General features: G+C 48.0%; 2 protein-coding genes and 1 non-coding gene across 17 annotated transcripts in view; all 3 read right to left on the reverse strand.

Moving 5' to 3' along the window:
• RADIL (Rap associating with DIL domain) overlaps window positions 1–27,480 on the reverse strand; it is a 73,935-nt gene that overhangs the window by 37,061 nt on the left and 9,394 nt on the right. The gene's annotated exons all lie outside the window — the stretch shown is intronic.
• LOC117308398 (U6 spliceosomal RNA) lies at window positions 1,978–2,083 on the reverse strand. Its single transcript, XR_004522379.1, has one exon. It is a non-coding gene; the product is annotated as a U6 spliceosomal RNA (small nuclear RNA).
• On the reverse strand, window positions 8,097–25,697 carry PAPOLB (poly(A) polymerase beta). Its single transcript, XM_019947370.3, is given in 2 exon segments — window positions 8,097–18,974; window positions 18,976–25,697. Coding segments are annotated over 2 exon segments (1,905 nt in total). The 5' UTR covers window positions 20,845–25,697; the 3' UTR covers window positions 8,097–18,938.

A 27,480-nucleotide genomic window follows, 5' to 3' on the forward strand; every position in this document is an offset into this window, starting at 1 on the left:
TCAAGGCCGGGGCCGCCGGGCCGCCAACGCCAGCACGGCCAACGTGCAGAGCAACCCACAAGGTCCAGCCGACAGATCCGTGCACACCCTGCGGGCAGCACAGCCACGAGGACCCTCACACGTGTGGACACCTGAGCGAGGAAGGCCCCGGAACCCCACGCAACCCTCCACGGGGACTATCCTCGCACAGGGCAGAGATGCTGCAGGGAAAGCTGGGCCCAGCCTGTACCCAGTGGCGGGTGGAAAGGCAGATGGGGAGCAATGGGTAGGGTGTGGGACCTCTGTTTACATGCTGAAAAGAGCACACAAAACCCCGCGGCATGCTGCTCACGGTGTGCGTACATGTGCACGTAAAGCTGTTTTCAAAAACGGACAGAAAAGGCACAGAGCAAGTTCAAGAAACGGCCGCCTGACAGGTGGGGGTCTGAGCCCGGGGAGGCACGTTGCATGCCGTATGGGAGCTGCTAGAACACGTGTGACATCACATACTGCACGTGATAGGACATGCTTTACGGATAACTCTGTGTGATGTTTTACTCGTTTTATTTTTTAAAACTCTAAATAAATGTGATTAAAAATGTTTATGTCAACTCTGGAAGGCAAGTACTCAGGTGTAAAGTAAAAATCATAAACACTCTGAGGTCCTCGCACGTGTGTAGGACTCTGCGGCTGCCCCGAGGTGGGCTGGGGGCCTGGCGGCGGGGGCGCCTGATGAGGCCGCTGGAGACCGGTCGTTCGGCCAGGCGTCCTGAGGAGGGTCGTGGCTTCGGGTGCCGATGAGGGTGCCGCGCCGCGTCTGATCCCACTTCAGCTTCACCACCACAATCCACGCATCCCAACGACGCGCAAACCCAGGGCGTGTCTGCCCGGCTCTGAGCACAACCTCCTCCCTAAGCCTGGGATGGAGGCTGGGCGGCGACAGGAGGGACGTGTGGGCAGCGTCACCCACAAGCCAGCGGCCTGCGGGGCGCGGCCTGGGGTTCTCAGCCTGGTCCAGGCAGACCCACAGCCTCGTGGTCCAGGCTCTGCACACTGGATCTGGGGCGTCACGGTGGAGCCCGCGTCCCGAGCAAGGTCGTCCCCATGGCCCCTCCACCGCCACCATGATGGGGATTCGGTAACAGACACACCACGGAGAAGCCCTGGCCCACAGGGGAGCGGCGCTGGCAGGATAACGTGACGAGAGCGGCCAGGCCTTGTACGGCGGTGATCTCACGTGCCAAGTCACTCATCTTAGAGGAAAACGCCCAACCTTGCCACTGGGTGAAGAAGACGCGCTCCATTTCTGGATCACGCCTCCCCGTGAGCTGGGCTGGACGGCCCAGCCCTGGACATTTCTCGCTACGCTAGGGGTGACCGAGTTAGCGAGGTCAGAGGTTTATCTGGTCCTGCAGGTCTGAGGGACACCCGGGAATCTGCATTCTTGTAAAAGCTCCCCAGAAGGTTCTGGAACTCAGCTAGGATAGGAACCGCTGCCAGGGCACTCCCCCCCCCCCCAGTGCCCTGTACACAGAAAGCCCACGGGGGAGAAAGGGAAACCCATGGGGCGCTCGGAAGACATACTCGAGCACCTACCGCTTTTATTTGCGTTTTGGATTTCTAACTCTTTTCTCTAGATTAAAACGTTTGTCAGTTCCCAGGAAGGTGGCAGATACGAGGCTCTGCTCTTCTCTCTCATATAAGGCACACCTCGTCTTACCGCGCTTCACGGACACGGTGGGCTACAAACTGAGGGTCTGCGGCAACCCCGGCTGAGCAAGTCTATTGGCACATTTCTTCCAACAGCGTTTGCTCACTTTGTGTCTCTGCGCCACACTGTGGTAATTCTCGCAATATTTCAGACCTTGTCGTTATTCTTATATTTGTTATGGTGATCTGTGATCAATGATCTTTGATGTTACTCTTGTAATTGTTTTGACATTTTTTTAGTAATAAAGTATTTTATTTTTTTACTTATTTTTTAAACGCCTTTATTGGAAAAATATGGAACGCTTACGAATTTGCGAGTCATCCTTGCGCAGGGGCCACGCTAATCTTCTCTGCATCGTTCCAATTCTAGTATATGTGCTGCTGAAGTGAGCACGGTAACAAAGTATTTTAAAATTAAGGTTTGTACGTTGTTTTTCTAGACGTAATGCTATCGCACCCTTAACAGACCTCAGGAGAGCGTAAACATCACTTTTCTAGGCACTGGGAAGCCAAAAAGTTCCTGTGACTCTCCTTACCGACGTGCCGCCTTCACTGCAGTGGTCTGGGCCTGAACCCGCCACATCTCAGAGCTGGGCCTGTATCTGTTCCCTGGTGAACAGGCAGAAACACACCCAGCAGAGGAATAAAAGGAGGGGTCTGGGTAACCAGAACCTGGAGAGGCCTCCGTGTCCCCCGCACCCAGGACACACATGGGACCACCTTACCGCCCAACACTGGGCCCCAGACCCAGAAGCACAATGACCACCTTCCCACGTCTTAGGCGGATAACACAGCCAGGAGAGACTCTGAAACAACCCTTGCTGCCCCTGAACAGGCTCACAGTTAGGCCACAGGCCCTGACTTGGATGTTCAGGGCCGATCCTGCCCGCTCCTGGACTGTGCGTCTCTCCCACGGGAACTGGGGAAGGGGCCCTAACCTGCAGGAGGTGTAACCGTGACACAGACGACGGTGGCGGCCTGCACAACGGACGCGGTTAAAGAAAGGAGCTCGGAGCTTCCCTCTCCCGGCAGCTGCTCCAGCTCCCGCCACCGGAATCAAGGCTGCGAGTGGCTGACTCTGCAGGGCAGGGATCTGCGGTCCCTCATCCCCTCCATCAGACGCTCCTGGGCCAGGCAGCCGTCGGGCAGGGGGGGAGAGGTGGAGTTATGACACCCCAGGCCACACGGTGTTTTACGTGTCGGTGCCGGCACCCCCTCTGCGGGGAGAGAGGAAAGGACCCTGGATACCGGGGCGGGGGGGGGGAGGCGGTTGGACATTAATTCTGAAAGCAGCTGGCAGCTGTCATCAGAGGTCCCGTCATGGGCTCCAGCACAGCACTGGAAAGAACAACACAGCTCTCTTCCTGAACGTCAGTAAGTTCAGGACAATAAATTCAAGCTGTAGGTTTTACCCCCGGGCCCTGTTTGCTCTTCTCTCCCAGGATCGGAGGGTTTGAAACAGCGTCTCCAACTCAGAGAAGTCCCTGTTGCTCACAGCCACTACCAGGGCTGCAGGAGAACTCAGGGATGTGGTTTTCGTCGGGGACGGATGAGGCAAATGTTCCTGCATTCGGGAATTTTGCCGAAATTGGGGGAGTTGAGACTATTTCAGTGATCCCTAATAACAGCTGGAGAGGCGCTGCTGACACAAACTCTGCAGTAGCCGCTGCAAAACTCAGAGGTCAGACCTGCCTTAAACAAGCCCTTTTAAACTAGAATGCGCTTTTCTGGGTTAGCAAAAGATGCAGAACGCAGCCCTAAGTTAATCAAGCAATCCTTGACGTTAATTTGAAGTTTTTTGTATTTGAAATGTACAACGACGACGACAAACTACCTAAGGACCATTTGGGGACGCAGCATCTATCTGCTACATGGCCAGCTTTATTCTGAGTGTTTTGCATTCAATTCCATTGCATTCTCACAATAAACCCTTCAAAGGGACTGCAGTGACACGGGAATATGTTACCTAGCTTTTTAGGATCGATCCTACCATTGGCAAATAAAATTCTAAAAAAAATGTATATCGTACCCGCCCTCCCCAGTTAGGGACACAACACGGATGCCTGCTGACCACTTCTGGTCAACAGCGTACTGGAGGTCCTGGAGGTCCCAGCCAGTACGATAAGGTAAGAAAAACGAATGGAAAGGTAGGATTGAAAAGAAAGAAAGAAATTTATGATGATTTTCAAGACGATGTGATTGTGTATACAGAAAATGCAAAAGAATCTACGGACAAATTATTAGAATTAACAAATGAGTTTAGCAAGGGAACTAGATATGGTGAGTATGCAAATTCAATACTATCTTAAAATACTAGAAACAAAGAGAAAAGGGTATGTTTAAAAAGAAAGATACCATTTATAATAATGTCAAGAAACATGAAACTAAGGAATAAATCTTCCAAAAGATGTGCAAGACCGTGTCACTGAAAACTACAAAGCACCACTGACAGAAGTCAAGGACGCTTAAGTGAAAAAGACGGACAGGCCAAGTGTGAGAGAGGAAGTGGGACAGTTAGAGCCCTTGCACACTGCTGGGGGAGGGGGGTGTCAACTGGCACGAGCAGCCTGGAAAGCACCGTGTGCTGGTGTCTCCTACCACTGAACCATCAAGTCCACTCCTCAGTGTACACACGATAGGAACACACGTGGGACCACAGGACGTGCACAGGAACACGTCCACGGTGGCATCACTCCTAATGGGCCCAAACTGGAAACACCACGTGTCTACCAACAACAGGATGACCAGATTAACTGTGGCCCATTCACATAATGGAATCCTGCACAGCAATAGTAATGCATGGACTCTTCTAAAAGCAAGAATAAGCCCAAAAAAAACAAAAAACAGAAAGCCAGACACAAAAAGGTACCCATAATACGATTCCATTTATAGGAAATTTACTTAGAGCCAAAACTGAACTATGGTTTTAGAAGTCAGAGAGGTTGGCTCAATGGCCAAGGACCAGAAGGGGGTGTGAGGGAGGCTGCAGGTGTCCTGATAATGTTCTAGGTCTTGCCACACAGGTGCACTCATCTTCTGAAAACTCGTTGAGCTGTACCCTCACAATGTGGGCACGCTTCTGTCTGTACGCTATTTTTCAATGAAAATTTTCCTTTTAAAGAAGAGGACATCAGATGTTAAGATTACCATACACAAATTATAAGATCATGCTTACACTGTTTAAAGAGATAAAACATGCCTTGAAATATGTGTAGAGAACAGGAAATCATAAACAATAACATCAGCTTTGAAAAATAACCAATTAGAACTTCTAGAAACGAAACAATACAGTAGCAGAAAGTATGCAGCATATCAGACACAACGGAAAAGAGAATCAGTGAACTACAAGGCAAGTCTAAAATGTCTAGGATGTGGTATAAAGTGACCAAAAATGGAAGAACAAAGGAGACACGAAAGACATTAGGAGACAGGGAAGAGAGAGCGAGAGGCCTCACACACGTTGAAAGACAGCTCTGGGGGGACTCCCTGGCAGGCCAGTGGTCAGGACTCAGGGCTTTTACTGCTGAGGGCCCGGGTTCAAGCCCTGGTTGGGGACTTAAGATCCCACAAGCCATGCAGCACGGCCAGGAAAAAAAAAAAAAAAGACGGCTCTGGGAGGAAAGAGGGCAAAGGCAATATCTGAAAAGAAAATACGTGAGCATTTTTCAGAATTGACTGAAGAAACCAATTGGCAGTCTCATGAAGTCCAATAAAAGAAAGAAGAGAGACATCACAAGAAAACTACTGACCAATATCCCATATGTAGAGAAATGAAAAAGTCTCCAAGATAGTAGTAAACCATGTTCAAGTGGGATTTATCCCAGGAATGCAAGAGTGATCTCACATACAACAGTCAATCACTGTACTATACTGTATTGATACAATAAAAGACCAACATGACATGGCCAGGTACTAAATGCTACTGGATTATACACTTTAAAATTGTTAATTTTATGTGAATTTTATTTCCATTTTAAAAGTCAGGCTTTAGGGCTTCCCTGGTGGCGCAGTGGTTGGGAGTCCACCTGCCGATGCAGGGGACGCGGGTTCGTGCCCCAGTCCGGGAGGATCCCACGTGCTGCGGAGAGGCTGGGCCCGTGAGCCATGGCCGCTGAGCCTGCGCGTCCGGAGCCTGTGCTCCGCAATGGGAGAGGCCACAGCAGTGAGAGGCCCGTGTACCGCAAAAAAAAAAAAAAAAGTCAGGCTTTAAAGACCCTAATGTGAAAGGCAAAACTATCAAGCTTTCATAAGAGAACGCAGGGACTATCTCTACAACCTCAGAGGCAGGGACGGATCTCTTATACGAGACAAAACCAAAACAGAATCAAAAGCATTGACCATAAAGAAGAGAATCGACAACGTCAACTATACGAACAATTTTATTCATCAAAAGACACGATAAGTAGAGTTTAGAAAATCAACTCACAGACTGGGAGGAAATCATTATCATTACAACACGTATTACTGATAAAAGACTAGAATCTAGGGACTTCCCTGGTGGTCCAGTGGGTAAGACTCCTCGCTCCCAATGCAAGGGGCCCAGGTTCGATCCCTGGTAGGGGAACAAGATCCTGCATGCGTGCCGCAACTAAGAGTTTGCATGCCGCAACTAAGAAGTCCGAATGCCACGACTAAGAAGCCCGAATGCCGCAACTAAGACCGGCACAGCCTAAATAAATAAATAAATATTTTTAAAAATATATTTTAAAAAAAGACTAGAATCTAGAATAAAGAATGCCCACAAATCATTAAGAAAAAGACCAAACAATAGAAAATGCAACAGAGCAGACCAGGCACTTGACACTTCCAGTGGAATGGTAAACTAGGAAACTCTTTGACCCCATCAGGTGAAGTAGAAATATGCACACTCAGTGTCCAGCAATATCCCTACCAGGTGTGCACCCCCGAGGGACTTGTTCGCTTAGGGACCAGGACGCTCTGAGCTGCACGATTCCCAGACCCATTTGCAGAGCTGCTCAGCATCACTGCACCCACGTGGCAGGACACGGCTCCAAGCAGCACGGGCGGGAGCCCCACAAGCACGACACGAAGGAGACGTAAATCCACCCGCATAACTCAAAACAGGCAAAGGGAAACGCTCGTAGGCAAAAATGCACAGGTGATAACACTAAAAGGAAACTGAGAAAACAGTCATTACGAAGTCAGGATGGTGGTTCCTTCCGAGGGGGAGGGGGAGGGAGAGGGTGGAGCTCAGGGTGACCCCGCGGGGACAGCGAGGCTCTGGTGGCGGCTTGCTTGGTAATGACCTACCGACCCAAGCAGGCGGGTCTTCTGCCCTTTCCTGCACACGGTCCCTTCTACAGTTACATACGCGTCCACAGCCTCACGACCCGCCGCCACACCTGTCCAGGGGGAGGGCGCCCTGAGGACACGCCGGGTGGGGACCGGAGCCCCCTGCCCATCCCGCCGAGGGCTCTGCCGCCTGGAAGTGGCCACAGGCTGTTGTGGCCCCTGAGTTCCAACCAGCAATAAGGACACTGCCTACACCAGCCGCTCCGAAAGTTGGATGCTGCCGGGAGGAGGCGCCCCGAGTGGCCGCTGCCCGCTGCCAGCTCTGCAGCTCCATTTCCACCCGGCCCTGTCCCCCCAGCACAAATCCTTGTCCGCCACCCACGGAGCTGCCCGACGTCCGCCTTCCCGCCAGTGGCCCAGGGGTTCAAGTCCCGGGCAAAATGCAGATGTCCTAGGCTTCCCAAGCCTCCTCTCCACGGGCCTGGAAGAGGGCCACGAACACCTCCAAGGGGACCGCGTCCCCTCCGCACCCTCCGTACTCCACCCATGACATCTTATTTCTTAAGCTGGGTCATGGGTGCGCAAACAGTTCATTACACTACGCTGTATCTATTTCTTGTGTGCCTGAAGTATTTCAAAATAAAGATTAGGAAAGCAATAAGAAGCAGGTACAGATGACAAACAGATGTTCGTGAACATTCCAAAATCTGCTCCACCTCACAAATACTAAAGGAAACGCAAGCTAAATAATGAGGTACACTCTCCCTTCAAATCAGCAAAGATTCTTTGGTGATGGAATCACACGATCGCGAGGATAAGGAGAGACGGCACACTCAGAAACTGCCCATGGGAATGTGAACTGGCATTGGGCCACCCCAATTTAAAAACAGCCAGCGGGGGGCTTCTCTGGTGGCACAGTGGTTGAGAGTCCGCCTGCCGATGCAGGGGACGCGGGTTCGTGCCCCGGTCCGGGAGGATCCCACGTGCCGCGGAGCGGCTGGGCCCGTGAGCCATGGCCGCTGAGCCTGCGCGTCCGGAGCCTGTGCTCCGCAACGGGAGAGGCCACAGCGGTGAGAGGCCCACGTACCCCCCAAAAAAAAAAAATATATATATATATATATATATATATATATATATATAACTATGTACATAGGTTGATTTAAATTATGTAAGAAAAGTAATGCAACAGTAAGAAAAGAATGAAAGGCACCAAAATGTTGAAAGCAATTCTCTCTAGGCGGTGACTTTACACGTGATTTTTGCTCTCTACCTAATACTTACCCTTATTTTCCAAATTTTCAATAATGAATATGTCTTATTTTCTTAAGTGGGGGGAAGTCACATTTTCAAGTACCGAGGAGCATTATTTCCATGGTAAAACTTGGACCTTCTCCTGCCAATTAGGGCCCTAATCAGGGAAGAGCAGCCGTCTCTAGAAGGAACTAATAAGCTAATTAAGATAATGGGTAACTGAGGAGATCAAACGCTCAGACCATTTGTTAGCCAGTCACAGATGGAAACAGAGCCTTCCAGAACCATGCCAACGAGAGAGCAGTGTGGCAGAAGCAGGAACTTTCTTTAGCTGAAACCAAAGGCCCTGTGTGACTCCCCAGAGAAGCCTCGAGCCCTCCCTGGGAGAGGATCCTGGTAAACCGAGCGACACCAGCCCACCCGGCGCCCCTGCTCACAGACCCACACGGGAGGGGCCGCCGACGCCCCTTCCCGGGTCCACCTGGAGGACCAGCTTTGTCGTGAAGGTCAGCACCCCCTGTCTCTCGCCCAGAGTGAGGAGCCTCCCTGCCCAGGAGGCTGCATCCCGAGGATGCCCGACGCCCCACTGCCCTGCAGCAAAATCCCTACGCTCGTGCAGGCTGGAAGAGACAGCCATGGAAACCGCTTTGAAAATTGGGCAAGAAGACAAGAGAAACTAGGAGAGAAAAGACCCGGAAAACACGTCAGTCCAGAAGACGCAGAACCTGGATAACAGACGAACCAGAAGGAACGATCCAAGGAGGGATGTGATTTTTCAGAACTGAAGAACATGCGTTTTTAGCTTAAAAGTCTGACACACAGTAGAGGTTAAAAACGCATAAGGGGGGACTTCCCTGGTGGCACAGTGGTTAAGAATCCGCCTGCCAATGCAGGAGACATAGGTTCGAGCCCTGGTCCGGGAAGATCCCACATGCCGCGGAGCAACTAAGCCCGCGCGCCACAACTACTGAGCCCGCATGCCACAACTACTGAAGCCTGCATGCCTAGAGCCCACGCTCCGCAACGAGAAGCCAAACCGCAATGAGAAGCCCCGCGCGCTGCAACAAAGACCGAACACGGCCAAAAATTTAAAAACGCATAAGGGGTCAAAATACGCAAACAGCAAATTTTAATAACCTTAATACGTTAAGAGAATATGGTCGTTATAAACAAATATGGTAACAGACACAACCATCACTTTTTACATAAAAAAACAAAAGTCTAGCAGAAAGGGTGCAAACACACCCCAACCGAACACACACTGTAAGTCTGCAGAATGAGGCAGCGTGAAGAAATTACCCACCCGCGTCTCCAGAGGGAGGAGAGAGAGATTAAGTCCAAAGGAGTGAGAGTCCCAACACGCCCCAGCCTCTCCTGGAGGCACTGGGAGCTGAAAGGAATGGACTGAGGCCTCCAAAATTCTAGGAGAGAAAAGTATTTTCATCTAAAGCTCTACGCCCAGCTAAGCTATTAATCCAGCATTAAGGTGGAGCAAAGGTTTTTCAAGCAACTTCACCTCTCATGGACACTTTCCCAGGAGGCCACGGGAGGAGCTGGTCCACGTAAACCAGGTGTAAAGCGAGAACCAGGGGAAAGGGAGCAGAGACGGGGGTCTCCTCTGCAGAGACACCAGGGTGAGGACGGCTGAGAGCGGGCTCGAGAGCAACCAGCCTGACCTGAGCAGGCGGAAGGCGCCCAAACTGGATAAAACCAGCCACACACCTGAGCATCTTGAAAAGAGATACTGGCAGAGGATGGAGGAATGCTGAATTCGTGAAAAGTACCAAGAAAAAGGGCAAATAATACCAATAATTAATTCCAAAGAGACTGGAAGCTGGACTAGAAGGAAAGGTAATCTTTGTGTACACCAGGCCTCAGCTGTAAAAAGCTGTCTCTGGTCCTAAAAATGTAAACACTGATTACTAATCTAAACAAATTTACAACTGTCCTGAGAGGGCAGGGCGAGGGAAGCTGATGTTTTCAAAGAGGGATGGTGAACAGAGCTGAATTCTCATCTTCATGGAAGGAGTCACTAGATCAGGCTCAAAATGTAAAAACCAAGCAGTAGTGGGATAAATGTGTTACTTCAAGCTGTGGAATTAAATGCCAAATAAGGAACAGTTCACAACTGAAACTGGCTCCCTCTGGGCAGGGCAAATCGGGAAGAGGGAAGGCTAGTGCGGGGACCTGCTGCGTCAGCATTTTTTCTTTGTTTTGTTATTTCTAATCAGCAATGAGAAAGTATCGCTTGTAACTGTGCACGTATATATAACTGGTGAAAGTAAGTTTTTAAGCGTACATACTTTTCAACCTCCTAAACGAATGAATGAATGAATGCACGCGCTTACGGTATGTATTTCATCGACTCCTAGACACACTTTTTTGCACATTTTAACATCTCAGAACGCATCCTGCGTTCTTGTGGAGTGTCCCAGGCAGCAGCTGTCATGTGAGAACTTGGCTATTGTTCCTGGGGGGCGAGATTCTTCAATATTTCAGCCACTTAAGGGCCATTTGAAGAATGAATGAGCTCTGGTTGTCATGTGCAAACTTGCAGAATTTGGGGCCAACAGCTTGAGAGAAAATCCCAGGGATAACAGTGGAGCACTTTCAAGAAATGCGGCATCAGCAATATTCTTGAGGGCGCAAAGAAGGGCACCGTGTGGAAACGTGCACAGTGACAGCTCGAGCCGAAAAGAAGACTTTGAATTTATTTCACTCCTATTTATCTTTTTGTGTGTGCGTGTGCACAGAACACTACAGATTAAAGTCCGTGTTTAAATAAATCTTCAGGTTTATTAGAGCTCTTTAGGTAAGTACAAAACTAGGAACCCCAAGTAATAATAGTAAGACATTGTGTCCTCGTTTAACTTGTACGATTTTTCATGTTAGTGGTAAGTAGGTATGGTGGTCTTACAATCAATAACATCTTTTATGTGGTGAAATACGGTATATACAGGAATATGTATTGCAAAATTGTTCTTAATGACCCCCAAATATACACAGTGCTCTGACCACACCATGGAACATTCCATAAGCCCTAGAATGAATGAATCAGAATGATAACAGATGACGTGCGGAGATTTTCAAAAGGAGTTTGTTAAGAAAAGATACAGAAAACTAAGTATGTGATCCCACTTTAAAATGATAATAACTGGGACTTCCCTGGTCACGCTGTGGTTAAGAATCCGCCTGCCGATGCAGGGGACGCGGGTTCGATCCCTGGTCCGGGAAGATCCCACATGTCACGAGGCAACTAAGCCCGTGGGCCACAACTACTGAGCCTGCGCTCTAGAGCCTCCCCACTGCAACTACTGAGCCCATACACCACAACTACTGAAGCCCCCGCGCCTAGAGCCCGTGCTCCACAGCAAGAGAAGCCACCGCAATGAGAAGCATGTACACCACAACAAAGAGTAGCCCCCGCTCACCGCAACTAGAGAAAGCCCGCGCGCAGCAACGAAGACCCAACACAGCCACAGATAAAATGAAATTAAAAAAAAATAATTTAAGAAAAACTGACTAAAAGTTTGCATGTGTACGTGTTTACACAGATCTGTACAGGAGCATCTGAGCACAGAAAAACTATGGAAGGTCACGGGGGGAGCAGAATTCTAAGGTGACCCCATGATCTCTGCCCCTACGGTTACTCCCATGATTAAGTACATGGGCAAGAGAGATTCTGCCGGTATAATTAAGGTAACTGAGCAGTTGATCTTAAGATACAGAGAGTACCCAGTGGGCCCAACCTAATCATGTGAGTGACTTCAAAGCAGAGAGTGTTCTCCAGCTGGTCACAGAAGAAAAGGGTCTGAACAAGGGGCTCCCCCTGCTCCGATGGGCGGGGCTACAGGAAAAGGAGCTGAGAGTGGGCTCTGGTCCACAGCTGGCAAGAAAAAGAAAGGAAACAAAACATGGAGATTTCGGTCCCACAGCCCCAAAGAACTGAATTCTGCCTTGTCAGCCAAACTTTGTGGGAAAGTTGTCTACACACAGGCTTCCTCTCTTTTCTCCTGTTCACCCTTCTGTATAAGCAGGAAACATTTCAGGCACCCAGAAGGGTATGAAGAACAAAATAATGCACCCGCTGCAGCCTGAAGAAAGGAAGCGCATCCTAGATACGGCTGAGCCTTCTCTCTCCCACCCAGAAATAACAGCTACGCCGATTTGGGGTCATAACTCCCATGTGCAGATTTATTTTTTTTCCATGTATTAAGTATGGCCAAGATATTATATACATACATAGTAAATATCTCTGAAAAATATATTTAATTTGCAATTTTTTAAAAAACTGATGAAATGGTATCATACAATATGAACACACCCACTTGCTATGTGTACCTCCAGCTCATTCGTTTTCAGTGCTGTATGGTATTCCATTGCAATATATTAAAATGGACCCATTTTTCCTGTTGGTCAATGAGCAAGTCAGTCTCCAAGACGGCCCCTAGTGACCTCCTGCTTTTCGAGCCCTTTTGTAGTCTCCTGCCACCGTGAATAGGGCCCGTTTAATCACAAAGACATGGCGGAAGTGGCAGTGTGACTTCCATGGTCAGGTCATGTAAGACACTGCGGCTTGTGCCTGGCTCTCTCAGATCACGTGCTGGGGTTAAGTCGGCCGCCATGCTGTGAGGACACTCAGTCAGCCCTATGGAGAGCTGAGGCCTCCTGCCAACAACCAGCATTAACGTGCCAGCCGACATCTCACATGTTACATCATCTCGGCATTCCAGAGATTCATCAAACTTGGTCATGACGGTTTTCATATACATTTCTGGTTTGGTTTTAGTTTTCAAAATCAATATTCATAAGTGAATTTGGCTCATAACTTTTCTTTATCATGTTTCCTTTCTCTGGTTTATGTGAAGGTGAGATTTGTTATAAAAAATGTTTCTTCTTTTTCCGTTTTCTGGAATAGTCTGATGTAAAATATTGGAATAATCTTGTCACTGAATATCAGTAAGAATTGGCCTGTACAACCTTCTAGGTTTTATGTTTTTGTGAATTTACTTTGGTTTTGGTGGGGACATTTTCAAACTACTCATGCCATTTCTTTCAAGGTTATAAGTCCATTCAGGTTTTCTGTCCTTCAGTGAGTCTGGGTAGGTTACCTTTTTCTACGAGATTGTCCATTTCGTCTAAGTTTTCAAATTTACTGCCATAAAGCTATCTATAAGATCCTTTAAATGAAAATGAAAAAAAAAAAACCCTACCGTATTTGTAGCTATATCCCCTTTTAAATTCCTAAGATCGCTTGTGTACCATCTTTAGTTTTCCTCGACAATCTTCCCGGTTTTGACTATTTTATTAGTCTTTTCAAAGAACCTACTCTTCACTTTGTTGATCCTCTGCACTGCACGTTTATTTTGTCTTTATTTTCTGCTCTGTATCATTTCCTTTCTTCTCTCACTGAATGTATATCCTTTCTAACCGAGTTCTGTAGGCACACAGCTCATCAACTGCCAGCCTTTACTCTTTTCTAGGGTAAGCGTTTAAAGCCATAACCCTCCCCTTCTACACACCACATTGGCTGCATCCCACAAGTTGCATTTTCATTACTGTTCAGTTCTAATTCACATTCAAGTGTCTTTTTTGATCCTGACTTATTGGGGAGTATTTGAATGTGTAAACGTATGAGTTCTGTGTAATTCGCTCTACCACTGCCTTCCAACACCCATCCTCTCCTTCTCCCATCGCATAATGGTGGGGAACGGTGGTCGTGTAACCAGCTGATACAAACTACAACTTCCGGTCTCCCTCACAGGTAGGCAGGGCCTTGTGACTAAGTTCCAGTCAGTGAAAGACGAGGGAATGTCATCTTCTAGGGACTTCCAGGAAAGCTCTATAGGAGGAGGACACAGTCTGCAGGGACACCTTTGGCCTTGCCCCCTTCCTTCTTTCTTCCTGCCTTAAATGAAGATATGATGGCTATGATGGCAGTGGTCCCGCCACCATCCTGCACCTTGAGGTGACCTTGAGGATGGAAGGCATGGACTACAATGGTGGGGCTGAAAGTGCAGAAGCCTGGGTCCCTGGGGACCAGGAAAGCTCCCCCATCAGCCCTGAATTTACTCCCTCTGTAATGTGAGAGAAAAGCACCCTGTATGGAGTTCAGTAGTTGTTATCTGGCCAAATGCAATTCCTAACCCATAAAGAGGTCTTTAAGATATCACTTTGATGTTGGTTTCTTGATTACAAAATACTTCTCACACACAGACACACACACACACGAAAGCATTTACAACTGAGACTAATAATAAAATGAACACCATTTCCTCCACCACCCAACCTGCAAAAAGTAGAACATTTCCAGTCTGCTTTCTTGCAGCTGCACCTCCCCTGCTTCTCCCCACCTCTCGCCCTTGCTATTCTGAATTTTATTTCACATTCCCTCGTCTTTCCTTTATAGTTATACCTCACTTTTTTGTCGCCCTAAATTATACTGCCCTATTTTGCTTTTCTGTAAACCTTGTGTAGATTGTGCCGCACTGTGTATTCTTCTGTGACTGTCTCTCTCCCCTCAACACTATGAGACACACCTACCCCGATGCATGAAGCTTTGGTCCATCTAATCTCACAGCTTTACGCTGTCTGCTGCATGAATACACTCTCTCCACTCCCCGTTCAGGGGTATGTGGGTCATTTCGAGCTTCAGGCTATTACAGAATGCTGCCGCAAACACTCCCTACTCGTCTCCCGGTGACCCGTGGGACGGTCTTTCTAGGAAAGTGCTTCCTGACTTTTCTGATACCATGGCATGTGAGGGAAACGATGACATCCCCATGGCACGCTGGAGGTAAACTAGAGGGTGTGTAGGGTTCTGGACACGGCTGCAGCGGTGGCCCACAAACTCTGGCCACCTCAAGGGATAAAGAGACTGGTGAGGTTAAACCCACCAGTGCCCCACAGTGCGGGAGTGGAGCCCCCAGGGCAGAAGGAATGGAGCACAGGGTGTGGGCACGTCGGCCACGCTAGACAACAGCCACCTTCTCCTGAAGGGACCAGACAGCGTGTACTCCCCCCGCCTCCTCGCCAAACCTGAATATTGTTAGGCTTCATTTTTGTAAAAGAAAAATAGCTCTGTGGTCTTAAATCCTATTTTCCTCACTAACAAGATCGAGCACCTTTCCATGTTTATTGTCCCTTCTTAGTTCCTCTTCTGTGAAATACCTACGCATGTCTTTTGCCAGTTTATTGGGTTGTTTCATCTTTTCAAATAGACTTTTTTCTTCATCCTTAATATAGCCTGGCTAGTAATCATTTGTTTTACGTATTATGAAATCTCCCTGCTTACAGACTGTTTTTCAATTTTCACTGTTCATTACTCAATACGATTAAGAGATTCTGTTCATCAGTCTCTTCACGGTGTGAGCTTTCTTGTGTCTTCTTTAGGAAATTCTTCTCTATGCTGTTTGTCATGGTTCCTAACTTACTGTTCTGCAGTAAGAGAACACGTTCTATGAATCAGATAACTTGAGCTATGTTGAGTCTTACTTTCTGGATCTAGCATGAGGTTTTTTTTTTTTTTTTTACATGTCCAAGTGCTTGAGAATAACATGCATTTTCTAATTGTTGAGTGGAAGTTTCTATAACAAATGCCCAATAGATCAGGGACGACAAACGCCAGCCGGGGGGGAATGGGTGGCAAATCCAGCCCTGGCCATCTGTTCACATATTGTCAGGGCTGCTTTCACTCTACAAAGGCAGAGTTTGTACAGCCTCACAAAGCTGAAAATATTTCCTATCTGGCCCTTTACAGGAAAAGTCTGCCAAGCACTGTTGTTGTGTTCAAAACTGTTTCCCTTCTACTTGTCGTCTGCTTAGTATCAATTAATGAAAAGAGTCGTTTAAAATCTTCTGTGACAATGACGCTTTTGGCAATTTCCGTTAATCTTTGCTTTATGTTGAGGTTATTTTACTAGGTGCAAAAAAAATTAAATTGGTCCCCTTTCCTGCTGCACTATTTCTTCTCTCATTAATTCAGTGGTCCCTTTTGTCCCTAGTAATTATTTCTGCTTTGAAATGTTTGGATAACATTGTTACTGTAACAACTTTCCATTGGCCTTTTTTCCATTCTTTATGTCTTACGTTTTGGGTGTGTCTCTCATAAATAAAGAGCATACAGCTGGGCTTAGTTTTTCCATGGACTCTTGACAATCTCCAAATTTTACTCAGGAAGCTTAGTCCATTTATTATGTATATAGTGACAGATATATTTCGTTTCATTTCCACCACCTTAGATTGTATTTTCTTTCTACACCATTTTCTCTATGCTTCCCACCTCCCCCCCCCACCTCTTTCCTGCCTTCTTTTGGATTAAGATTTTTTAACTCCATTTTTTTTGTACCACTAGTGATATGAAGTTTTAACCTTTTCATGTTTTTTCCCTATTATAACATGAATTCTAGACTTCAAGTAAGTCGAAACGTTCATTGGTGACTTTACCCACCAGAACAACAGTATGAACATCTGAACTGTTATCATCAGATTTAAACCCCTCTGCTCGCTTCTTTCTTGCTTACTTTTATTGTGTTTTTTAATGGAGAAATACATCATCTGTTTTCAAAATAGTGCTTGAAAAATACAAGGAGTACAGATACTATAAAACAAAGCAAACTCCAGTCATGAGATACTATGCACACCATATGAAAAAGAATAGTCTGATATTCAGGTAACGAAAACTAGAATTAAAAAGCTCCAACTTTCCAGCTCGGTAAAACAAGTACAGTTACACGAAACATTTAATAAACTAATTTTTCGCCAATGTGTGAACAAAATGACAAGACTAAATCTGTGCGTGGCAATTTCAAGGACACAATAGCTATTCAAAATACACAGGTACTGTACACACTTCACCTGATTTTATTGTGGTGGAAGGGGACTGCACAGGTAGTGGGAACACTGTGTATTAGGCGTCAGAAAGTCATGGTGAACAGAAAGTCTCAATTACTGCACAGCCCACAACAGAAATGACTATATTCCAACTTTGGGGGAAATTATTTAAAAGGATAGGGAAAGGGTTTAAGAAGCTGCAGTTTAACATGAAAAACGCACACGTGGTAGAAAGGAACACTGTTGGGGGATAGGAAGAATCAGCATCAGGCTATTTGGAAAACCTGTTAGGTTTGCTGTGTCCAGATTAAGAAAGACTGTTTTCATTCACCTACAACTGTTGAGAAACATGAATGTTCTGCTGCTAATTATGAGCTGTCTTTTTTGTTTTTTTTTAAAGAAAGGTTATTATTTCGAATCTTTTGCAGGATAAAACAAAAGAGTAGAAAGCTGACTAGATGTCAAGTGCTTGCTAGAAATTTCTGATGTTTCTACATGTAAGTTTTACTGATGAATTTTAGGAAGTCATTTACAAATAAAAATTGGTTTAAAATTCTGGAGAAAATGCTTTTTTGCTTACACGTTTAAATTAGAAATTAACTTTACTATAAGCAGGGATTCTGTGGAGTATACAAATCTTCTCTTATGTGGAGACCAAATGACCATCCAAGATGGATAACATGCTTCACGGGAATTACTTTCAGTAAAGCTTTACTAAAATATTAGCCATGTGGCCACAGGACTGTTGGTTTCACATCATGGTTAAGAAAATCCTAGCATACTGAGTTTTCTGTGAAACGATATACAAGCATACCTTGTGCACACAAGCAAAGAGAAGGCGGTGGGGGCAGGGGACACAAAAAGCTCTTTTTCTTTTAGGGCAAATGATTAAGGACAAGAGAATATGGAGCTCTGTTAGCTCAGGACAGTATCTGCTGTTTGACGGCTGACTGTATGCACTCTGAAACAGTTCTTCAGATAAAACCAATCATTTCTTGATCCCGTCCCATCAAAACCAAACACTTACTAATTACTGTTTCAATGCCAAATATATACCCTAAGAGTTGACATTTCATTTTAAAGGGTTACAGCTCTCACAGGGACAGAGCTAGATGTACTTTATGCTTTTTCTGAAGTACAGTACACCACTGCACAATGGGAACCAATCTGAAGATTAATAATGAAGAACATCATTCAGGAAAAATCTGAAATTCATCAAGCTGAAAAATCTAAAATTTGTTCTACTGTCTAATAAAAATATAAAGTGCATCACCAGCATGGAATTCTGATACTAGTTTGTACTGCAAACTTTCCCCAACAATGCATCCAACATCAATCCAGTCCCAATGTCAGTCATGGGTACGAACACAGCTGGAGGGTTTTTTTTCTCTCTTTTTCCTCTTTAAGGGCAGGAGTCCTTCGAAATAGTTAGCGTTTAACTGTGGCTGACACATAAATAATCTGACACGTTAATTAACAGTACTTCTGGCTTCACATACTAACCTGGACTTCTGATTAAGATAAGCCCAATAAAGGAAGTCATCAAATAAGCCTAACAAAGCTATTCTGAACCATGTCTAGTTTGGTGCCCTTCGTCCTCCTCCTTTAGCATTTGAAGACAGCAGGCTGAGTTGGCAGACGCTGCTTACAGACCCTTGAGATCGTTCTTCTCAGTTCAATCTGTTTTACTGAATTCTTGATAATAGGAATAAGATTTGCAGGGAGAGCAGGGATACTGAGAAGGTCTGCACTGGATGTTCCCCATGAGGCCAACAGAGAAGCTGCTGTCTGAATAGTTTCCAATTGAGTCGCACCTGTCTCTTTATGAGACCGTTCCTCTTCTGTTTTGGTTTCCTTGGTCCTTTCTTCTTTGTGACGTGACAATGTCCTCTAGACTCCTATGATAGGGTTAGCTATGTTTGCTGCTGTGCTCCCTGAAGGCCTGGGTGGATGGTTGACCAGAGGTGTTGAGGAAACAACTCTGGTGACCATGGGCTTCGGCGGTGGAGAAATAGTTGGTTGTGGGGCAGTCTGAGGGACGCTTCCGCTGGACGCGCCCCCCGGGCTGTCGCTGGGATTTGCTTGTTGTAAGGAAACTTCAGGAACCTGTACGCTGGTCACAGATGCTGCCATCACAGCCGGGGCAGGAATGCTTCTGCCCTGAGCGCTGCCAGTCACTGGGCCAGTCTTCATAGAGCCAGGAAGTGAAGACACAGACGTGCTGTCTTCACTGTCTACAGACAAGTCGAGGCTGCCGTCATCCAAAGCTGTCCATCTGACACTCTCCATCGAGTGTGTTTTCTTTTTCTGAAGCACGTGACCAGGTAGTAGTTGATGAAGTTCCTTTCTTCTCAAATGCATTGCAGCAATTTTCATATCCATCTCAAACATCTTACTATTTATCGCTTGCCTATAAACTGTATCTGTGAAAGACTGGATATCATAGGTGAGATCAATACTGAGAATGTCAGAGTTTTCTGGCTTTTTTAACACTAACCCAATCACCCACATTGTACGAAATTCTTCCCTGTCAGGATTTTCCTTGGGTGCTGGAAACGACTGAGGATTCACATGTGCCAGTGTAATAAATTCATTCTTCTCCAAGCTTCCAACCAGGATTCGGATTTTTGATTCCACCAAGCCCACCCATTCTAGATGTTGTTTTTCTGTTGGCGCACTTGCTAGAAGTACAATATAATGCTTGTACTTTTGAAAGAAGCTGGGAGCTTCAAAAAGTTTGGACCACTCTGCCTTACTCAGCAAAATCTCATGTGTAATAGCAAGCCCTTGCTTAAACTCCTCAATCATGACCATCCTTGTTGAAACAGACACGTTGTACGTGGAGTTCTGCTGTGGGTATGCTGGTGTAATTATAGGCATGAGATGGTACCTATCGCTGGGATTTACTCTTGGGTCCCAGACAGGCAAATTAAGATTCCGTTCTTCAGGCTCTTTCAGTAGCACTGGATTTGGCCATTCCCATTCAGAAAACACCAAGAAAAATTTACGTACAAGAGTTGATGCTATCGCATTTGGATAAAGCTGGCAAGTTCTTGCTACTAGCATCGCCCAGGAAACACCTCCTAGGAAACCTAATATATTGGAATAGATATTGTGGCATTTGGCCCACAACTTGATGGCTCTCAGAGTTAATCTGAAGTTGTCAATGTTTGGTACCAGATGTAAAATCTCATCAGTTACCCGGCAACCATTAAGACTTCTTATGCACCTAATATCTAAGTTTTTAAGCAGACTGTCATCTCTTAGGTCCAAATCTTCCGGAATAGTCTGCAGTGCTAATCTTGCGAACAAAATATCAATCTCTATCCCATCAAAACACAGTTTGATAACTGGTACAAATGCCTCTTCAACAGCCCTTAAATCCTTTACTTCTTCATGTAGTTTCAATTTACCATAGAAGGAGGTGAAAAAGTCGCTTCGATCAACATGTCTTGGTGCCACGCACAACGCGTCGATATCGGCACCTTTCGTATGCACCCCTAATCTATAAGAACCGAATGTAAAGATTTTCCCTCCAACGTTTTCTATTACAGCTTGTGGAAGACTCTTGCTTTCACTGATTTCTCGTATCCATTCCTTTACCAGGTTATTTAATTTCTCCAAAATTAAAATCCTGCGCTGTAGTTCCTCTTCCTCTTCAAAAACCCCAAAGGGCTTCAGGGTTTCAATTAATTTCTGGGTAAGTATGCAGTCAGTCTCCCTGGGGGGTGCTAAACTGATGGGGGAGGAGACGCCATAGTGCTTGGGCGGCGGCGGGGTCTGTTGTGATCCCGGGGTGGTCACCGGGAACGGCATCATCTCTAGCGCTGGCCCCGCCACGCCGCGTCCCCCGCCACCGCGACCTCCGCGGCCGCCCGAGTCATGATCCGCTGAGGCGGGAGGGGCGGGGCTCCTACCAGCCCAGGTCCGACCCGCTCCCGCTCCGCTCCCGCCGCTTCAAGCGCCTCTCCGCCGTCCCCTCGGCCCCAACATGGCGCCGAGGCCCTATCTGCTGCGTTCTAGAACGCCCACGCACGCCACGCCGCGCGCCACGCACACCGCGCGCCACGCGTGCCACGCGTGCCACGGCGCATGCGCGCGCGCAGAGCCTCACGGGGGCTGTAGTTTCCAGGTCTCCGCCGCGGCTTCTGGCCGGTGGGGGCCGGTACGGCTGCGCCCCGGGGTTCGGCCCTGTTATAACTGTTTTAGACGTTTGCCCAGACCTACCGTCCAACTCCTTGCTCGCCATTCTCTACACCCCGGGTCTCCTTCCTCTCCAGTGGCATCTTCAGGTGGCCTTTGCCCTCTGGCCCATCCTTTGGAATCCCTCTATGGCAGGGTCCGTTGGTGGGAAGCAGCTCCGTGGCATCCTCCGTGGCCCGGCGCCTGGGTGGTGGGGCAGCCAGGACCGCAACTCTGGGTTCTCAGTCCTGTTCTCTCCAGCTTTGAAGGCCCCATCGGCTGACCTCTGGTTTCTGCGGTTCCGGGTGGGGAGCCTGCTGCTCGCCTGTCTTTTCTTCTCGGCGACTGTAAAAATCTCTGAAGTGTCCTGCAGTATCACCACTAGGCAGCAAGGGGTAAACTTTTCGTTTATCTTACAGAGGAAGCACTGTGATTCCTGAATCGGAAGACTGCTGCTTTTCATCCCATGCTCCCGGATGACTCTCAGGTATGTCCGTGGAGTATGTCCTCACCCCATTCTCTTGATCCTCTTCACGTGGACATGTGACAGACCTTCTCATCCCGTTCCCCGTGTCTCTCAACCCACGTTTCTGTCTGCGTGATGCCAGGTCTACCTCGTCCTCTAATTCTCTTCAGTTATAGTTAGTCTGCTGTTTAAGCCATCGCTGAAGTAACCATTTACAAACTTGCGTTTTTATTACTAAAAGCATTATCTTGTTCTTTTCCAAATCTTCCTTGCCTTTTGGGATGACATTCTGTTCTTTCCTGTTCTCTTTCTACCTTTTATTTCATTAAACATTTTAAAAATACTTACTCAATCTTTTATATCTAATGGTTCCAATTCCTAAGTTCTTGAGAACCGGATTCTACAGTTTGTTTTCTACTGACTCTTTTCAGGAAGCATCACTTCAAGTGTCTCGTCATTTTGGACTGTTAGCTCGTCTCTGGCCAGGGTTGGGATGCCTGTGTAGATGTCCTTCCAGAGAGGATTTACTTTGTTTCTGTCCGATGTCCTTGTACACTATCAAATTACGTACACAGTAATTTAATTTCTTATCCAGTGATTATCCAGATCACGTAAGTAGTGCAATTTTGAACCCCAGACACCTGAGAGGAGAGGTGATTTCCAATTCTAGGAATGAGTAGTTTTTCCCACCCAGAGCCCAGGTCAAGAGAGATAATAACTCTCTGTCATCTCCTTTCACCAGGTAGCAGATTCTTCCTATTCTGTCTTTTCATTCAGTGTGTCACCCTTTACAGTTTCCCAATATATGTGAGGGTCTCAGTCCCAACTTTCTACTTCCTGAGGTCCCAAGGCTCTGTGTCTCTTTCTTAGACAGCTATTAAACTTAAATTTCTTGGTTATAAAGACTGGCAAGAGCCTGTGGGGCAATGGTAGCTTCATAATCAGCTAAGATTCTAACGTTTCAAGGTCCTCATTTTGTTCTGTTTTGTTTTTTCACCCTTAGAGATTACTTTACTTTGGGGGGATATTCAGCTGTGCATCTAAAAGGAGAATTGTTATAGTTCAGCCAGCACTTCCAGGTACTTTATATAGAAAGATCTTCTAGAATAATTAACCCCACATATTGCCAGTACCAATTTCTCAACCTATTTCAACATAGTTTTGCATGCTTAACATTCCAGCAGCACAGCTATCAGTAAGGTATTTGGTGACCTCCATGTTGCTCAATCCAATGATCTGCACCTTTTTGACCTACAGTAGCCTCACGTTGGCCTCCACGGCACCACACTCTTTTGTTGTCTTGTACATCTCTGGCCTCCCCTTGGTCTCATTTGTTCCTCCATTACTTTGCCTCTACAGTTGGAGTTCTTCCAGTTTCCATATTAAGCCCTCAACTCTTCTCATTGTATATACATTTACTACCGGGTCATCTATCAGTTTTCACAGCTTAAATATCACCTATTAACAGCTTAATGTAAGTTTACTCTTCCGAGCTCCAGATCCATATCATCTGACATCCCACGTGCCACCTCCGTTTGGATGTCTCAAACTCAACAGTCTAAAGAGAACTCTTACTCTTCCCTCCATAACTTCTTTCTCTCTCGGTGGTCACCACTTTGGTAAATGGCGTCTCCATCTACACAACTGCTCATGTCAGAAACCTGGGAGTCATTCTGGACACACCCCCCACTCTTTCTCATCTTCAACATCTAGTTCATTTACAAATATCGATGATTCTACCTCCAGAATACGTTTGGGATTCATCAACTTCTCTCTACCTGCTTCCCCATAACTCGTCCAAGCTACCATCAATTTTCACCTAGACTCCTACAATAAATTCATCTATTACTGACTTTTCAAAGTACTTTTTACCCAGTAGCCACAGTGGTCTTTTAACCCCTTCAGTGGCCTCTCATTAGTCTAAAGCCCAAAATACCTAACAACCCCCAACCGTCTCTCCAGCTTCACCTCCCACAATCTCCCCCACCCTCCAGCCACATTGTCTTCCGGTGCCTTGCATTTATTTCATTCTCTCTCATCTCTGGGTCTTTGCACAATGCTGTTCCCTCTGCCCAGAAAGCTCTTCCTGCACCACTTACTGTCTACTGCTCTTCACCTGCTTAGTTCTGTCAACTTTGAGATTGGCTTAAATTTCATCTCCTCACAGAGAATTTCCCTAACCTCCCTGCTAAATTAGCACCTGTACTTTTCTTTCATAGAACATATCACAATTTGTAAGTCTCCGTTTTTCGAGTGCTTGTTTCTTTGTCTTTATTTGCTATATACGTGATCAGTACCTGGTCAAGTACCTACCATAGCAGCACTCAACAAATGTCTGCTGACAAATAAATAAATGAATAAGCACAACGAAGAAAATTCTTTCACCTTCAAATCACTGGCTAATCAATACCCAAAAGACCCATCTCTTGAGTTTTAGTTTAGGCAGAGGGACAGTTTCAAAGCCACACACCGTGACTCTGGGGAAATCACTTCACGACTCGGTTCACGCTGCTCGCGTCCGTCGGCTGCAGGGAGTTTCTCCGGCTGCGTGACTCCAGCACCTCACTCTCCTGCAGCTCCTTTTGATTTTAACATATTCTCAGGGGAGATTTTCGAGGGTTGGGGGCTCATACCCAATGCTTAAGGATGTGGAAGGGCCACACAAGAAAGCACGCCAGTGTCGTGGCAGCCTTTCTGGAGAAGCTGCCGTCCCGCAGTGCTTACTAAGAAATGAAACAGACATATCTATAATCCAGAAACTCCATTCCCTGGAGATGACCCCCCCAGAGAACTCTGCACAGGCCCTCGAGAGGGTCATCGTGCCATTGTCTGTAGTACGACGGAGCTGGATGCAACCTGAGAGCCCATGATTAGGAGAATGGATCATGGGATATACGCAAGTGACGGGAAACTATGTCTCCAGAAAAAGCAAGGAGCTGGATTCACATGCAGCACCGTGGGTAGAGCTAAACCTTAGCTGTAGAATGTTCTTAGTTAAAAACAAAGCGTCAACTTTGATACAGTCAAATGCATCTACCTTTCCCCTGTGTTTTGCATCTCTGAAGCCTTATTTATGAAACCCTTCTTCTGGCTGTAACTTCACCTCTGACTTGCAGGTTTTCAATGCATTTGGAATAAGGATCCAACCTGACTTTTCCTTCCCTGCAGTGTCCACCCTGGCCATACTTTGGCCAATTCCTACTATGTTTTGTGTCTTTCAAACATTTTACGCCAGTTCTGATCTCCCCGTGTTTAGCACTGAGCCTCTGGAGGTTCCTTGGCCAGAAGTCTCCCGAGGGAGGATGGGGTGCTGCCAGCCAGGCCCCAGGTGGGCAACACCAGGCTCGGGAGAGCAGGGCTGCTAGGCCTCCTTCCAGCGCCGCGCTTCTACATGAAACTGAAAACTATGAATTTTTTTTTTTTATGAAACTGGCTATTAGCAGCTAACCGTTCAACTTTATGTTCTCTTTAAATTGAAAGTCCTCAAAGATGTCTTTTAAGTGCAAATAGTTTTCTAGTTTTAGACTGATGGAAAAAGTTGGGCATTGTTTTGTTTCCCCCAAACTACATAAAATAAACATTTCCCTCAATGACTGCATCGCTGAGAATATGCCCAGAGGAAGCCTCACTCAACAGGCAGCTGCTCTTCAATAAAAGGAGAAGAGAATCCAGGCCGCCTTGTTCATCCTGAGATAAGTGTTATTAAAAATCAGATTCGAGGCGGGAGGAGAAAAACATCCAAAGAAAACAGCACAGAGAGGTCGGGGGACTCAAGGGGACAGAATCCGCGGCGCACAACCAGCAGATGGAGACAGCAGAGGCTTCGTGAGGCGCCTGAACATCCCCGTTTAGTCGGGGCTCAGGCCCATCTGCCCGTCTGTGGATGACGGCAAACACACCCAAAGTCAGGCACTCAGACGACACGCCTGCCACCACTCCAGCCGGCCTTGGAAGAGAAGGGAGGCTGGCAGGTCACACTGTCGGCGCCAGAGCAGCGCACTCCTCACTCAAGCCCCCACCTGCACTAGTGGGCAGCCATGCCGTCTGCACGCCACTCCCACCTGCCCTCCCCCCACCCCACCCCCAACCCCCCCCCCCCACCCGCAAAGAAAACCAGTTCCAACCCTGGAGTCTTGGCGCACCCGGAAGCCGAGACTCACAGAGGAGCTTGCTCTTCTAATTTGCATCCACCCTTAAACAGGTGTTTAATGAGCACCTACTGTATGCCAGACCACACAGACATTGAAGGGCAATTTGTGACGAGCCCAGTGCTGATGCAGAGATGTCCCTGCAGAGAGAACCTCAAGCCTCGGTGGCTTTTAGAAACCCTCTAGCCTTGTCTCCTCGGAAGAGGGCACCGAGAGCCAAGGAGGCCCTGCCTTCCAGCATCGGGAGAAGGTCAGCCTCTGCGGGCCGGGGTAGGCCACCCAGGAAGGCGTCCACTGGCACAGAAAGAAGCTCGCACTTCCCCTCCTCAAGGCACCCAAGTCCCTCAGACGGCGCCCCCATGACAGCCAGCCTGGGCTGACGGTCCAGGTCCTGGGGCACAAGGCCACCGGCCCCTATGGGAGGCGCAGGGCGTGGCCAACAGACTGAGTTCCTCCAAAGGGTCCAGGCCACCGGGTCCAAATCAGTGGTTCCCAGCCAAGGGCGAGCTTGCCCCCAGGACACTCAGCAAGGCCCAGAGGCGGCCAGGCCTGGGACGCGGCTAACGTCCTGCAAGGCACAGGGCGGTCCCCTACAGCGAGGAACTGCTGGCCCAAAGTGTGACGGGACTGAGGCTGAGAATCCAGCTTACAAGCTCTGTCCATCCTGGGAACACAAATAAACCCGGCCCTCTCGCCCTTCCCCAGCCGCTGACAAAAACCACATGGCCCGCCCTCCCTCCCAGAGGGAGAAGTGATTACTGTCTTTATCTCGGGCACCAGAGCCCGCCCTGCGGGGCACGGGCCCCACAAGCCAGCCCTCTGGGAACACGCTGGCGGGCTCCGCAGCCCCGCCCCCGCCCGCCGCCGGCCCGGGGCTCACTCAGGATATTCTGATCCTCTGGAGACCACGGAGAAGCTGGCAGCTGGGAAAGGCGATATTTATGGAAAACAAACGCCGAAAGTGCCTGAGCGCATTACCACGGGCGCAAAACCATGGTCCAAACGGTCCAGGGGAACCGGGTGGATTCTTCCTTCAGTGCCCTCGGGAAGTGCCTGGTACAGCCGCTTCTGCCACCTGCCCTGCTGGGGCCTATCCCAGTTCACCCAAGGGCGCCTGCGGTGGGCTCCCAGCCCCGAGGGCCTAGCGGACGCTCGCAGTGGGCTTTTAACGTGAAATCAGCGAGCCCCAGCTCACCGACACGGGGTGGGTCTTCTGCCGTGGGAACGATCCGGGAACGATGAAGATCACTGTGACCGTTCAGTAACCTGAAGCCTGGGGCGGCCGGCATTCGTTCACGTGCACGCACACGCACGCGTGCCCGCACAGGCGGTCCCTTCCTTTTGCACACTTTACCAGGGGAACGGGGACAACGTCACCCGTTCTCGGGGAAGGAAGAAGGGAATCAGGGTGCCTGGAGCCTGCTCCACGCTGGGTCCCCATCTTCCTCAACAGTAAAGCCCCCACCCCGTGGACACCGCCGAGCTCACCGCAGCCGATGCCACCTCACAGCGACGCTCAGGCCGCTCGGGGCGCCAGCAGCACCTGGGGCTCATCGCAGGCAGGCCGCCCAGGAGGTAGGGAGCCCCCTTCCCTGGAGACAAGACCACAGGTGTCAGGAACGTGGGCGGGAGCCGCGGGGGGGGGGGGGAAGCGGCCAG

Source organism: Tursiops truncatus, chromosome 15, assembly GCF_011762595.2.
Source record: "Tursiops truncatus isolate mTurTru1 chromosome 15, mTurTru1.mat.Y, whole genome shotgun sequence".
Taxonomy (NCBI): domain Eukaryota; kingdom Metazoa; phylum Chordata; class Mammalia; order Artiodactyla; family Delphinidae; genus Tursiops; species Tursiops truncatus.